General features: G+C 59.1%; 1 protein-coding gene across 2 annotated transcripts; it reads right to left on the reverse strand.

Moving 5' to 3' along the window:
- Window positions 1-941: 941 nt before the first annotated feature.
- On the reverse strand, window positions 942-8,569 carry LOC138841575 (stathmin-3). 2 transcript variants are annotated; one of them, XM_070042332.1, is made up of 5 exons: window positions 8,305-8,569; window positions 2,957-3,052; window positions 2,539-2,714; window positions 1,841-2,032; window positions 942-1,217 (listed from the first exon to the last, which is right to left on the reverse strand). In XM_070042332.1, the coding sequence occupies exons 1-5, from the start codon at window positions 8,321-8,323 to the stop codon at window positions 1,158-1,160; spliced, it is 543 nt and encodes a 180-aa protein (XP_069898433.1). In that variant the 5' UTR covers window positions 8,324-8,569; the 3' UTR covers window positions 942-1,157. The 2 variants fall into 2 exon arrangements, with proteins under 2 accessions (XP_069898433.1, XP_069898434.1); XM_070042333.1 differs by lacking the exon at window positions 8,305-8,569 and adding an exon at window positions 6,555-6,745.
- Window positions 8,570-14,361: the final 5,792 nt, after the last annotated feature.

The following is a 14,361-nucleotide window of genomic DNA, read 5'->3' on the forward strand; positions in this document are numbered from 1 at the left end:
ATGCATGCAAGGCAAGCACTCTACCATTAAGCCACATTCCCAGCCCCAAAAGTTATTTTCTGGCTTTTTGGTGATACGGATTAGACTAAAGGCTGGTCGCAGGTCAAACATTTGATCTACTCCTGAGCTGCACTCCAAAAACCAGTAACCACTGGAGCCAGGCAATAGTTTCAGGTAAATAAGAGAAATCCACAGGGTGGAGTCAGCAAAGCTTGTCAGCTGATAAGTACAAAACTGGCAAGCACTGGGAATTGTGAAGGAGTGATTCCAGAGGTGGTGATAAAGACACACACCTAATGTCAGCCTGGAGTGTAAGCACTCGCTCACAGTGTGCTCACAGTTCCCTGACCCATGGGGAGCTCAGAGTACATGGAACAATGCAGTCATTTCTAAAAACACTGGTGTTTTCTCTGTTCGTTCAATTTTTGGTTTTAGTATGTGGATGAGATGGGTCTCAGCACAGGAGAGCTGCCACATGGGAGAAATCTCTGGGTCCCACAAAAGCTCCATGTTGGGTTCCAGCCTGGCTCCTTGTTCACTCTGGGGTCTGTCATGTAGAAACAGGAAGAGGGGTGGTGGGTGCCGACACAGGTCCCGAGCCCACTCACACCCCGCTAGGAGTTCACGCACAGTGCCCCGCAGTGTTGCGTGATGAAGCTGAGGACCAGCGATCGTGAAGGGGCGCGTCCTCCTCACTTTACGCCCAGCAGCCGGCAGGGTCCCGCTCAGGCCCGGGCCTGGGCTGCGGGGGGCTGTGTGGGGGGGAGGGTGCGGGCACAGCCCGGCGCAGGTGCGCTCCCGGCGCCCGCACAGGCCCGGAGGACCCCCGTTAGCACGCCCAAGGCCGCCGGGCCCCAGCCAGCCGTGGGCGGCACCCGAGGGGACGCGGCCGCCGCCGTCCCGCAGGAGGGCCCCAGACACGAGCACGACTCCTCTCCGGGCCACTTCCACTAGCTTTATTAAGGTTGCCAACACATCCACTAAGAGGGCCGGCCACGCCCGGCCTGGCGTCGGACCCCTCCGGGGCCGCGGCCGGGGACACTACGAGGGCGCGGGGGGGGCCGCTGGAAGCGGGGGGGGGGGGGTGCGGAGGACAGGGCGGGAGAGGAACCGAAGGCGCGTGCGCACCGCTGGGCGGGCGGCCGCGGGCGCGCGCCTCAGCCCGACCGCTCCTCCCGCTGCTCCTTGTTCCTGCGCACCTCGGCCGCGTGCAGCTCCTGCGACGAGGGACGGGCTTGAGACGGGCCTGGGCCACCGGAGAGAGGGCGCCCCTTCCCGGAGCTGGACTTCAGAGCCAGCTCGCCCACTCCGGGTCCCACTAGGGCCCGGTTCCGGACCGGCGTGCGCTTCCTCAGTGCCCGACAGAAGGTGCGGTGCGGTAAGGGGCGCCCCGCCGGGCCCGCCCCTCAAGCTCCGCCACTGACCCGCTCACTGAGTACGAGTCCCCGCGGAGCGACAGGCCCCGCCCCCAAGCTCCGCCCCAGGCCCCGCCCCTCAAGCTCCGCCCCAGGCCCCGCCCCTCAAGCTCCGCCCCAGGCCCCGCCCCTCAAGCTCCGCCCCCAGATCCCGCCCATCGAGCTCCGCCCCAGGCCCCCTCGAGCTCCGCCCCAGGCCCCGCCCCCAAGCCCCGCCCCCAGATCCCGCCCGTCAAGCTCCGCCCCGACCCCACCCCCTCAAGCTCCGCCCCAGGCCCCGCCCCTCAAGCTCCGCCCCCAGATCCCGCCCATCGAGCTCCGCCCCAGGCCCCCTCGAGCTCCGCCCCAGGCCCCGCCCCCAAGCCCGCCCCCAGATCCCGCCCGTCAAGCTCCGCCCCTCGAGCTCCGCCGCAGGCCCCGCCCACCTTCTCCCGCAGCCGCTCGCGCAGCGCCGCCAGGTGCGCCTCGCGGATCTCCTTGCTGAGCTCCATCTTGTAGTTGAGCTTCTCTTCTGCCTGGCGGCTGAAGTTGTTGTTCTCCTCCAGCGCCTTGTGCAGCACCTCGCGCTCGTGCTCACGCCGCTCCGCCAGGTGCTTCAGCACCTGTGCCTCCTGAGTCTGCGCGGGGGGCCGGGGCGGAGGCTCAGACCCGCCCTCCCGGGACCCCGCCCTCCCGGGACCCCGCCCTCCCGGGACCCCCCCCCCCCCCCCCCCCCCGCCTTCCCGGGAACCCGCCGGAAGCCTAGCCCCGCGCCGCCTGGGCTCGGGCTGGCTCGTCTCCGCCGCGCCCCGCAGCGCGGCTGCCCCGGCCCGATGCCCGGGGTGCGGTCCCGGGGTGCGGGCAGAGCTGCCGGCGCCAGTCGCGCCCCGCTGGGGAAGGGCTGCGCGTGGCTCCCCGCACCCCTGCCCCGGGCTCCCGCCGTGGAGCTGGCTGGGCGGAGGGGACGGAGCCCACACCGTCTTCCGGGACCCCCGCCTGACACCCCGTCGTCCACCCCCCCCGTGTGGTTCCGCCTCCCGCTGGCCGGCACCCGCCCCTCCTCGGATCCCCGGGTCACCGCCCTGCCCCTTCCGGCTCCGGGCCTGGGGCCTCCTCCGCCAGAACTCCTGCCGGGGTTGCTTGCCTTCCTCCGCTCCTCGGCGGCCTCCAGCCTCTTCTGCAGCTCTTCCAGGGAGGCATCCTTCCTCTTGGGGGGAGAGGAAAGCACAGGGCTCTCCGGGGACAGGTCAGAAGGTGACTTGAGGATGACCTCAAAGCTCTGACCAGAAGCTCGCTTGTCCAGCTGCTTCACCTCCATGTCTGCAGAGCAAGACCAGACGGGAGGTTCAGAAGGCCAGAGACAGGGACAGGGTGAGGGGCACGCCCCCCCACAAACCCCAGTCAAAGGCTGAGGGAGGGGTGCAGCTGCTTGACACCCCCTCCCAGAAGCACCCTCTGCAGAAGTCACCAGGTCATAGGAGTCAGAAGGGCCACAGAAGCAGGAGAAGGCAGGCGGGCAGTACCCAGCTGGGTAGGGCCAGCAGCAAAGTGGGCACACTTACCCCCATACTGGTAGATGGTGTTGGGGTGAGGCTGTGAGTAGAAGCAGGAGCAGATTAGTGACAGCACGGACAGCTCCTTCATCTTCTCCTTGTAGGCTGTGGGTGTGAGGCCAGGGTGAGCAGGGGCCATCACCCACTGACCCTGTACCCGAGCTCTGCCTCTCAGAGTCGCACTACTGCCTCTGGCGTGTCTCCCTGTCTCTCTTCTGACTCTGGAATTTGAGTCTGGCAGTGTCTCTCTGCATGGTGCTCAAACTCAGGTCCTGGGTGCTATGAATTTTTTTTTTTCTCAAGGCTAGTGCTCTACCACTTGGTGGTTCAATGGATATGTGTCTTAGAGACTTTTCTTTTTTTGGGGGAGGGGTCCGGTTGTGGGTCTTGAACTCTGGGCCTGGGCGCTGTCCCTCAGCTCTTCAGCTCAAGGCCAGCACTCTACCACTTGAGCCACAGCGCCACTTCTGGCTTTTTTCTTTTTGCTTACGTGGTGCTGAGGAATCGAACCCAGGGCCTCATGCATGCAAGGCAAGCGTTCTACCACTGAGCCACCTTCCCAGCCGGTGTCTTAGAGACTTTTATGCCCAGCCTTCACTGTTGTTTGTCTTTGTTTTTGTTGGTGAAGGTCATGGGGATTGAACTCTGGGTCTTGTCGCTGTCCCTCAGCTCTTCAGCTCAAGGCAAGTGCTCTACCACTTGAACCACAGGGCCACTTCTGTTTTTCTGATAGTTAATTGGAGATAAGATAAGAGTCTCACGGACTTTCCTGCCTGGGCTGGCTTTGAACCGTGATCCTCAGATCTCAGCTTCCTGAGTAGCTAGGATGACAGGCGTGAGCCCCCGGTGCCCTCCCCTTCATGGTTCCCGAACGCTTCCATCTCTCCACTCCGGTGGTTTTCTCTTGGCTTTTCCATGGCATTCTCCTGCATCTCTCTGTTTGTTTTGAGACAGTGTTGCCATATAGCTGGGGGTGGCCTCACACTCTCAATCCTTCCGCCTCCGCCTTCAGAACACTTGTGTTCTGCACACTAGTGGGCTTGTTCTACCATGCCCAACTTGTGTCTTCTCCCTGCCTGTAGTTGTTTGTGTTTATGTTCTACCAAAATTCACATACTGGAATCCTAACCTCCTCACCACAGTGCTGGGAAGTGAGACCTTTGGAAGATGAGGTGGTGATGACCATGGAGCACTGCTGGATGGGACTTGTGCTCTTATGGCACAGGGTCCTGAGTGCTCCCTCAGCCCTTCCAGTGTGTGAGGACACAGGAAGAAGGAAGCATCTACGAACCAGAAAGCAGTTCTCACCAGAAAACCAAGTGTACCCTGACCATGATGGTCTCATCTCTCCTCATTTATTCTGTGAGGAATGAATGTATGCTGCCCTGGAGCCAGCAGCCTCGGGTGTTTTGCTGTGCCAGTCTGGACACACTAGGACACTTTTTGCTCTGTATGTGATCATGGGGCTTGATCTCAGGGCCTGGACACTATTCCTGAGCTTTTTTGCTCTAGGCTGTTACTCTACCAGATCAGCCACAGCTCCACTTCTGGCTTTTTAGTAGTTTAAGTTTTTGGAGATGAGAGTCTCACAGACTTTCCTGCCTGGTCTAGTTTTTAATCAGGATCCTCGGATCTCAACCTCCTGAGTAGCTAGGAGTACAGGCCCAATGTCCAGACTAAGGCACTTGTATCTGTCTTTCTGCCTTCCTGAGTCGCCTGCCATTGTGTTTATCACCTTGTTTGTCTCTGGCCACAGCCCCTCTGGTGTGGTCTGGTCTTCTGGTTGTCTTTCTCTACAATTCTGTGTCACTTCTCTCTGTGGCTTGTATGTCCCCCATTACAACCTTCCCTCTCCCTTTCCAACTCATGCAGACAAAATTATCCATCGCTTTCATGACGAGGGCCACCACCCGTGTAAGCAGTATCCTCACCTTCTCTCCTGTTCTTCCTCTTAGCCTGCTGTGTTTCTTGCTTTGTTGCCCAGTCTGAGCTTGAAATTTTGTTTAAATTGGTCCTTTCTAGGTATCCCAAATAGCAAGAGCTACCAAAATGTACATCTGTGCTTGACTGGGCAATCCCTTCTGAGCTGTCTGACTGAAGCTCTCAGTCCTCCCTGATTTCCCCAGGAATAGGATAGCTACTGAGAGACAAAGCCAGGCTTTTGCCCTTCCATGTAGGCTTGGGCCCCAGGTGCCATCATGGACAAAGAGAAGAGATGTATCCATTCAGCACCACAGCCCACATCTTGCCCTTCTAGATCAAGTGCCTACCAGCCAGTGTTCCTGCTTGAGTCCAAGCAGAAAAAGAGATGAACCTGGCAATGATATCCCTGACCTCATGTCAGAGAAGATGTCTCCTGCTCGAGGATTAATCTGGCTGTTCATGGTTCATTCTCTGTGAGCCAACTCCAGCTTAGGCATGTGGCCCATTGTTTCAGCAATGCCCAAGAATTCTGTAACCTACCCTGTTCCATAGGGGAGACAGTGGGGCCCGGCTTACAGGGAGACATGAGGATCATTCCTCAAAGGACAGTTCCAGATGGTCTATGTTCCTTCCATCAGGCTAGCAGCTTCCCAAAACTAGAAGACTCTAAGACCCAGGCAGCAGCCTCCTGGGCTGAAGATAAGCTTTTTTTTTAAGCTCTGAGTCTGGACACTGTCCCTCAGCTCTTCAGCTCAAGGCAAGCCCTCTACCACTTGAGCCACAGCGCCATTCCTGGTTTTCTGGTGGTTTACTGAAGATAAGTTTCACAGACTTTCCTGCCCAAGCTGGCTCAGCCTCCTGTGTGTGAGCCACCATTGCCCAGCTGAAGATAAGCCTTCTTACATTGGAAGAAGGAATCCAGTTGCTGTGTACAGGTATCTACCCGTGTCTTTTGAAAAGACAGGTAAGAATTTGCACAAGCATTTAGATGGACAAGAAACTTTCTGGTCACATTTCACACAGACGGTTTTTAAACTGTGTTGATGTGGAATTGGGAAAACTGTTAGTGTAGAAAGAGGACACAGAAGAAATGACCAAACACTTTGTGATGAACTGGATCTTTCCACAACCTTTCAGCGAGTGTTTATATTTGATCTAATTTCCTGCTGACCTGGACTAATTTGAAAGCAACACAGAGCCAAGAGGCTTTCAGGGAGCAGAAAGGAATCCCAGGGAAGACCAGAACCAAGGAGAGGTTCTGAGGGGAAGAAGCCACGTCTCGCTCATTGTCGTCAAGAGGGTTCAAAGAGAAATGGAAAGAGGGTCAGGAGGGGAACAGGCCTCAAAGAGCTTTGGCTTGACTTGTGGTTTTATTCTTTAAAAAGCAAAATCTACTCGTGAACTATTTGTGTTATTGAAGCAAATTCAACAAGGGAAGCAGAAGCCCTGTTTACAGGCAGCATCCGGTCAAAAGACGGGGGCATCCAGCCCTGTGCTCAGGGTGAGAGAGGGGGGGCGGGTAAGAGAACCTCTGGGCTGGAGCAAGGATGAACCTGCATCCAAGGAGAGGCCAGGAAGGAGGGGGCTTGACTCAGCCCCCACCTTCCTGTTAACAGACTCCGGAATGATCTCTCAGATCATTCTTCCTCTTCACGCCTCCAAAACCCCAAATGGATTGTCTTACGGGCCAGTACTTGGGGCTGGATATCTTCTCGGAGGTCCTCCGCTTGTGCCTGAAAGGTACACAGGAAAAGGGCTGCAGCTGGCTGCAGACAGGGAGCAGCTTAAGGACCTGGTAGCGGTCACCTGCTCCTGGCAGGCCCTCGGGGTCAGGGAGGCCGGCCGGCCAAGAGCCCTGCGCCGTCGGGAGAGATGCGGAGAAGGCCTGGGGGCCGGTGCGCGGTCGGCGCTGGGGAGGGAGGAGGAGCTACAGACGCGGACACAGTTCGGCGCCGAGGGCCCCTGCGGCGCTTCCTTCCCGGAAGACGCGTCCTCGAGGAGCCAACGGGCCGGAAGAGGACGGGCGTGGCCCGACCCTGCGGGAAGCGGAGCGGGCTTCGGGGCGGGGAGCTGGCCCGCAGCCAGCCCGGCGGGGTAGAGAAGGCGTCTCGGGCCGAGACTGGCGCCTAGGCGCGCGGCGCGGGAGATCTGGGGATGCGCCGGAGGCCGGGAGGCTGGGAGAGCAGGGTGGGCCAAGAAGCCACGCACGGGGAGCTTCCCGAGGGCGCGGGAGGGCCGGGGACCCTCAGCCGGGCGCGCCGGTCACCTCCTCGCCAAACCCGGCTCCGGGGGCGCGGGGGGACCGCGGTGGGAGCTGCTGCGGCGGAGCTTGGTGGTGCGCCCGCGGGCTGCGGGCTGCGGGGCGGAGGCGGCGGCCGGGACAGCCGCCCGCACACACAGGTGCTGGGGGGGGGGGGGGGGGGGGGAAAGGAGCCGCCAGGGTGGGCGTGGCGAGGGCGGACCCTCATGATGGGGCGTGGCGAGGGGCGGGCCGCCGGTGTGGGCGTGGCGAGGGGCGGGCCCTCATGATGGGGCGTGGCGAGGGGCCGCCGGGTGGGCGTGGCGAGGGCGGGGCCGCCGGGTGGGCGGGGAGCGTGGCGGAGCTCCCCAGCGTCCGGGCCGCTCTCGGGAAGGCGGGCTCCCTGGGAAGGTTCGGGAATGAACCCCGCATTCCGGCCGCTGGCCCCGGAGCCACGGTGCGAATGGCGGCGCGCCAGACGGGCGCCGCGCTCCGTCCTGCTTGCCCTGCGATTCCGCCTCGCTCTCTCCGGGCCCCTCCGTACTTCCCTCGCCCCCTCCTGCAGAGGGCCCCGCCCTTTCTACTAACGCCCCGCGGGCACACACCCCGCGCACGTGCACGGCGGGCACACACCCCGCGCACACGCACGGCCGGCACACACCCCGCGGGCACACACCCCGCGCACACGCACGGCCGGCACACACCCCGCGCACACGCACGGCCGGCACACACCCCGCGCACACGCACGGCCGGCACACACCCCGCGCACACGCACCGCCGGCACACACCCCGCGGGCACACACCCCGCGCACACGCACCGCCGGCACACACCCCGCGGGCACACACCCCGCGCACACGCAGGGCGGGCACACACCTCGCGCACACACCCCGCGGGCACACACCCCGCGCACACGCACGGCCGGCACACACCCCGCGGGCACACACCCCGCGGGCACACACCCCGCGCACACGCAGGGCGGGCACACACCCCGCGGGCACGGGCGCGCTTCCGGAGCCTCGGCCCGCGCCAGGTCTGCGGTCCCTGCGGCAGGAACTCCCCCCCCCCCCCCCGCGCCTGCATCACGCACCGCAGGGCCCGCGCCCCGCCCGGCGAGCGCTGCGGGCCCGGTCCGGCCCGGCCACCCCCGGCCTCCCGACCCGCGGCCACCCTTGCGACCCGGGGCCCGGCTCCTACCCGACACGGTGCTGGCCATGGTGCTGGCGGCGGCCGGGGCTCGGAGGCCGGAGAGACGCGGGCGGCGGCTGGAGCTGCAGTCAGCGAATGCGGCAGTGCCGGGCGGGAGGGAGCGGGAGGGAGCGAGGGCAGGGCGCGCGCGCGGGGCGGGAGGACGAGAGGAGGAGAGGAGCGAGGGATGGAGAAAGAAGAGGGAGGGACGGAGGAAGGCTGCAGAGAGGATGGACGGAAGGACAGAGAGGATGGAGGGAGGAGAGGGGGGAGCGAGGGGGAGAGAGGAGAGGATTGGATTGGCAGGGAGGCGGCCAGGAAAGATGGAGGAGGGGGAGGGGGAAGGAGGGGGAGGAGGAGGAGAGGCGGCAGGGCTGTCTCAAGCCCCCAGTCCTCCACCCACCACCGTGTGTGGTTTGGGAGGGTGTGGGGGTGACCCTGCCCCCCGTGGGCCTGGCAGAGCCGGGGCGTAGCTGAGCCAGAAGAGGCTGGAACACACGGATTTATGGGCCACAGAAGGCGGGCACCGGCATGGAAGGGCTCCTAGGAACATCTCCTCCGTGCCCAGGAGGTAGAAAGGGTCTGCGTAGAGAAAGGGACGTGGGGTGTGAGGTGAGAATGAGGCAGGTTCCAACCCCAGCTCTGACATTTTGTTTTCTGACTCCTCTGGGCTTTATTTCTTGGTATGAGAGGAAGCCAGGATACCAGACCCCAGCAGGTGGAGGAGGGTGTGCAAGCGCTGGAAGGCAGGGGCAACCTCACCCGTTTCCTCTGAAGCCAAGAGGAGAAGGGTTTGCTCTACAAGTTATTCACTCCTAGACGTGTGAGGAAATGAGACAGGTCAGAAAGGTGAAAGTTAGGGATGAGCCTAACCCTAAGGGTGCCTGGGTCACCAGGCTTGCAAACTCTTCTGCCTCCATTCATACCAGGTCTGGGACTATGGATCTGATGCTTACAGAAAACCATCAGAAGGAATTTCACCCAATGGGTCTGACCTAATTACAGAAGCTCTTTATTTTTTTGGGGGGGGGGTCCAGTCGTGGGGCCTGAACTCTGGGCCTGGGCGCTGTCCCTCAGCTCTTCAGCTCAAGGCTAGTGCTCTACCACTTGAGCCACAGCGTCACTTCCGGCTTTTTTTCTTTTTTGCTTTTGTGGTGCTGAGGAATTGAACCCAGAGCCTCATGCATGCAAGGCAAGCACTCTACCATTGAGCCACCTTCCCAGCCCCTACAGAAGCTCTTTAAAAGGGCTGAGAATGTGGCTTAGTAGTAGAGTGCTTGCAAGCCTAGCATGCATGAAGCCCTGGGTTCGATTCTTCAGCACCATATAAACAGAAAAGGCCAGAAGTGGTGCTGTGGCTCAAGTGGTAGAGCGCTAGCCTTGAATAAAGAAGCTCAGGGCGGTGCCTAAGCCCTGAATTCAAGCCCCAGGACTGGCAAAAGAAAGAAAGAAAAGCAGTGCTTCCTCTCAAGGTTGGAAAAGTCCAAGGGATTTGAAACAAGAAAGGTTCTCGGCTCCTGAGATGGAGGGGCCAAGTGGAAGGAACATAAGAGGTGCTTCCAACATGCAGTTAGCAAGACCTCAGTGCTACATTCACAGGGAGTGAATTCTGCCACCATGAATGAACTTGAGAACAGGTTTGTCTGAAGAGCCTCCAGACAGAACTCACCTTAGCTGACAACCTCAATGCAGCCTTTGATTGCCAAGAGCTGTGCACTAATTCATAAGAGTTGTCTCAAACTGCTGAGTGGTACCAATCTGTTATAGACACACATAAACTTATAAAACTAACGCACATACACAGAGCAGTTCTGTGTGTGCATCCTTCATTGGAACTTAGCCTTGGTAGGGATCTGGGAGATAGAAGGAGCACACAAAGCTTCTAATTGGTGGTAGCCCCAGCACAAACAGCCGTTTCCTCAGGTTGAACCACTGCAGCTGCAGCTGTTATGATTCATGTGGTTTATATGAGGTCAGTGCAGGCACTTGAACTCAGGCTCAGATCAGCAGGTGTAACCCCCTCTGATCTTCCAGTCTCGTGGATTCGACAGGTACAGGGGACCGTGCCTGTCCTGTCTTGGGCCTGTGGATTCTTGTCTGGACCCCTAGGATCAACCTTGTCGGCAGCTCTTGGCACAGTGGTGGGCACACATTTGGTGCATCTGCTATGTCCAGGTTTTGACTTCTCACCATGTCAATTGCAGAAGTTCATGAGCAGCTGATTCAAATATATTTTTCCTGAACTGTGAGTTTATCAATCAGAGCCCCACACTGGTCTTCTCACAGGGGCAGCCTTGCACCTTAGAAGGGCAATTGATCATCCATTCAGCTGACATCTATGGAGCACGCAGTAAGACAAGATTAGAATACAGAAGTCCTAGCAGTTCTAGTAGAAACTGGCAATGAGCAGATCCCTGAAGCCAGATGTGGGTTTCCTTCGATTCCAGTTCTCTCCTTTCACTGACTTCAAAGCAGACGCCATCTCACATCTGGATGGATGGAACGGGGCCTTTTAGACTTGACTCCCGTCTTACTGGCTCCTTTGAGTCCTCACGCCCTCGAGGGTCTTTTGCTTCGCAGTCACATCTCAAATTTTCCGGTGCCAACATGACTTTTTCACACTGTTTCCAGACCACAGCTCAGCCTCTTCTGGCCTCTAGTCAAAGCAGCCCCATTTCCCTTCCTGGCACTCATTACACAATCCCATGTGGGACTGTCATGTCAATCCTGTGGGTCAGATGGACTATGTCCACTTTGAGAGCTTCTCTTGCCTGTGGAAGCAGACAACTCCAGTTTGCTGATTTGGTGGAGGTCCCTTTGCCTGCTGAGTGAGGCCTGCTGCAGTCAAATTCGGGTTCTGCACCCTCAGTCTCTTAGGGTTTTTTTTTTGGGGGGGGGGTCCGGTCATGGGGCTTGAACTCTAGGCCTGGGCGCTGTCCCTCAGCTCTTCAGCCCAAGGCTAGCGCTCTACCACTTGAGCCACAGTGCCACCTCTGGCTTTTTTTTCTCCTGCTTACGTGGTGCTGAGGAATCGAACCCAGGGCCTCATTCATGCAAGGCAAGCGCTCTACCACTGAGCCACCTTCCCAGCCCCTTAGGTTAAGTTTTATGTGTTATAATTCACTGGCCTTGTGCAGGCTGCCTACCTATGTTGTGGGGCCAGAGTTGACTGAAGCAGCTAGCCAATCAGCTCATGGGCTTTGAGTCCTCAGGAAATAGCTGGGTCTCTGGGTTTGCCTGAAGAATCTCTGGACAGAACTCAGCTTAGCTGACAACTTCTTCATACTTCCCAGGGGACCAAATGTCCCCCAGGAATGAGCATCAAGGTAAAGGGTGGGATTTTTTTTGGGGGGGTCAATCATGGGCTTGAACTCTGGGCCTGGGTGCTGTCTCTGAGCTCTTCAGCTCAAGGCTAGTGCTTCACCACTTGAGCCACAGTGCCACTTTCTGGTGGATTTATTGGAGATAAAAGTCTCATGGAGGGCTGGGAAGGTGGCTCAGTGGTAGAGCGCTTGCCTTGCATGCCTGAGGTCCTGGGTTCAATTCCTCAGCACCACATAAGCAAAAAGAAAAAAGCTGGAAGTGGCGCTGTGGCTCAAATGGTAGAGCGCTAGCCTTGAGCTGCAGAGCTGAGGGACAGCGCCCAGGCCCAGAGTTCAGGCCCCACAACCGGACCCCACCCCCCCCCAAAAAAAGGTCTCATGGACTTTTTCTGCCCAGGCTGGCTTTGAAGCATGATCCTCAGATCTCAGCCTCCTGAGTAGTTGGGATTACAGGCATGAGCCACCAATGCCCGGCAAAGGGTGGGATTTCAGGCTATTTTTCAGTTGCTCACACGTAAAGGATGAATAATGAAAGAATGTGTGTTAGAGCTCTGTGTCACCTCATGCATAGAGGACTGAAACTCATGTTTGGTGCCCTTTCAAGTGTTGTGTAGCCTGTCATCTTTTCCCATTCTCTACAAAGAGCTAAAAGTGTCTGAGATAGTTCAAAAAAGTGGAGTGGACAATAGAAAGTGCCCCAAGTGTTTTTGTCCTTTTTTTAAATTTTTATTAATTTTTTATTGTGAAAATACTGTACAGAGGGGTTACAATTACATGGGCAAGATAATGAGTACATTTCTTATCAAGCATTGTAGCCTCCTCCTTTGTTTCCCCTTCCCATCCCTTCCCATCCTCCCCTCTCCACCCAATCCTCCCCGAAATATATATATATATATATATATATATATTGGACCCGGCTGTGGGCCTGAACTATGGGCCTGGGTGCTGTCCCTCAGCTCTTCAGCTCAAGGCTAGTGCTCTACCACTTGGGCCACAGCACCACTTCCGGCTTTTTTTTTCTGCTTACGTGGTTGGTGCTAAGGAATCGAACCCAGGGCCTCAAGCATGCAAGGCAAGCACTCTACCACTGAGCCACCTTCCCAGCCCTTGGGATGTCCTTAAAAACTGTGCAGGCCCCTCTCTCCTGGGTCCCCCGTTTACTACCAGCCTGTGCTAAGTGCTTAGGATTCAGAAGAACCTCCTGTAACTACTGGGAGACATTGATTGGAAAAGAAGCTGGAACAAGCAGGGATAAAGAGAGGGGGTGGTAAGGACTGGTCTTGAGCAAGGGACACTCATTGCAGGTTTTATGGTGGGCTTGTAAGTGGCAAGTTAAAAGATGCTTTTGCTTGGGCTGAGAATGTGGCTTAGTGATAGAGTGCTTCCTAGCCTGCATGAAGCCCTGGGTTTGATTCCTCAGTACCACACACAGAAAAAGCTGGAAGTGGCAGTGGTGTGGTGGCTCAAGTGGTAAGTGTGCTGGCCTTGAGCAAAAGAGACTCAGGGATAGTGCCCAGGCCTTGAGTTCAAGCCCCTGGACTGAAGAGAGAGAGAGACAGAGAGAGAGAGAGACAGAGAGAGAGGAGAGGAGAGAGAGGGAGAGAGAGATGCTTTTGCTGGGCCTTGTGAATTACCCCCCCCCCCCATTTTGTATCTGTGCACTTTGGTCTGAGTCAGTCACCTTGGGCTACGGGATAGAGAAGAGAGAAGATTCACAAATACCTTGTGTGGAAGGTACTTGTCTCCAACAGGCACGCTTTCACATCTCAAGAGGCCATTCCCCAGATAACTTGCTCGGGAACATCCACACAACTCCCCCAGAGATAGAGGCTGAGCTGGCGGCCTAGCAGCCACACCTTACTTGGTACAGCTTCCTGTCGTTCTTTACCTTTCTCTCCTGACTTAACCTAGCCTGGGCCCTGCCCCGAGGGCCCAGGAGGCTCGGCTAGCGCTGCTCTCCAAGCGCGGGCCTCCCCGCGGGGTGCGGGCCTCTGCCAGGGCCCAGCCTGGCCTCTGCACTTTGGGGGGGGGTGCGGGCCTCTGCACTTTGGGGGGAGGTGCGGGCCTCTGCACTTTGGGGGGAGGGGGTGCGGGCCTCTGCACTTTGGGGGGGTGCGGGCCTCTGCACTTTGGGGGGAGGGGGTGCGGGCCTCTGCACTTTGGGGGGAGGGGGTGCGGGCCTCTGCACTTTGGGGGGAGGGGGTGCGGGCCTCTGCACTTTGGGGGGAGGGGGTGCGGGCCTCTGCACTTTGGGGGGAGGTGCGGGCCTCTGCACTTTGGGGGTGGGTGCGGGCCTCCATCCGGGCCCAGCCTGGCCTCTGCACTTTGGGGGTGGGTGCGGGCCTCTGCACTTTGGGGGGAGGTGCGGGCCTCTGCACTTTGGGGGGGGGTGCGGGCCTCCATCCGGGCCCAGCCTGGCCTCGGCACTTTGGGGGTGGGTGCGGGCCTCTGCATTTTGGGGGGGGGTGCGGGCCTCTGCCCGGGCCCAGCCTGGCCTCTGCACTTTGGGGGGGGGTGCGGGCCTCCATCCGGGCCCAGCCTGGCCTCTGCACTTTGGGCGGGCTCAAACAGTCGCGTTCAGACTCCAGCAGCAAAAGACGCCCCCGGCTGAGGCGGGAAGCCGCGCAGGCGCGCGGGAAGCGGCGCCGGCCTGGCCCAGGGGCAGGGCCGAGACACCGGACGTGACGCGAGTGTGACGTAGGGAGTGTGTGACGCAGGGGCGGTGCGCCCAGAGACCCCGAGA

Source organism: Dipodomys merriami, unplaced genomic scaffold, assembly GCF_024711535.1.
Source record: "Dipodomys merriami isolate MVZ:Mamm:240054 unplaced genomic scaffold, mDipMer1.0.p SCAF_322, whole genome shotgun sequence".
NCBI classification, from domain to species: Eukaryota; Metazoa; Chordata; class Mammalia; order Rodentia; family Heteromyidae; genus Dipodomys; species Dipodomys merriami.

Coding starts and splice junctions, on each gene's coding strand:
- LOC138841575 (XM_070042332.1), bottom strand. Junction 2,033..2,538: donor CCGCCGAGGAGCGGAGGAAG/GCAAGCAACCCC, acceptor CCCCCCGCGCAG/ACTCAGGAGGCACAGGTGCT. Junction 1,218..1,840: donor GCGAGCGGCTGCGGGAGAAG/GTGGGCGGGGCC, acceptor CCCTCGTCGCAG/GAGCTGCACGCGGCCGAGGT.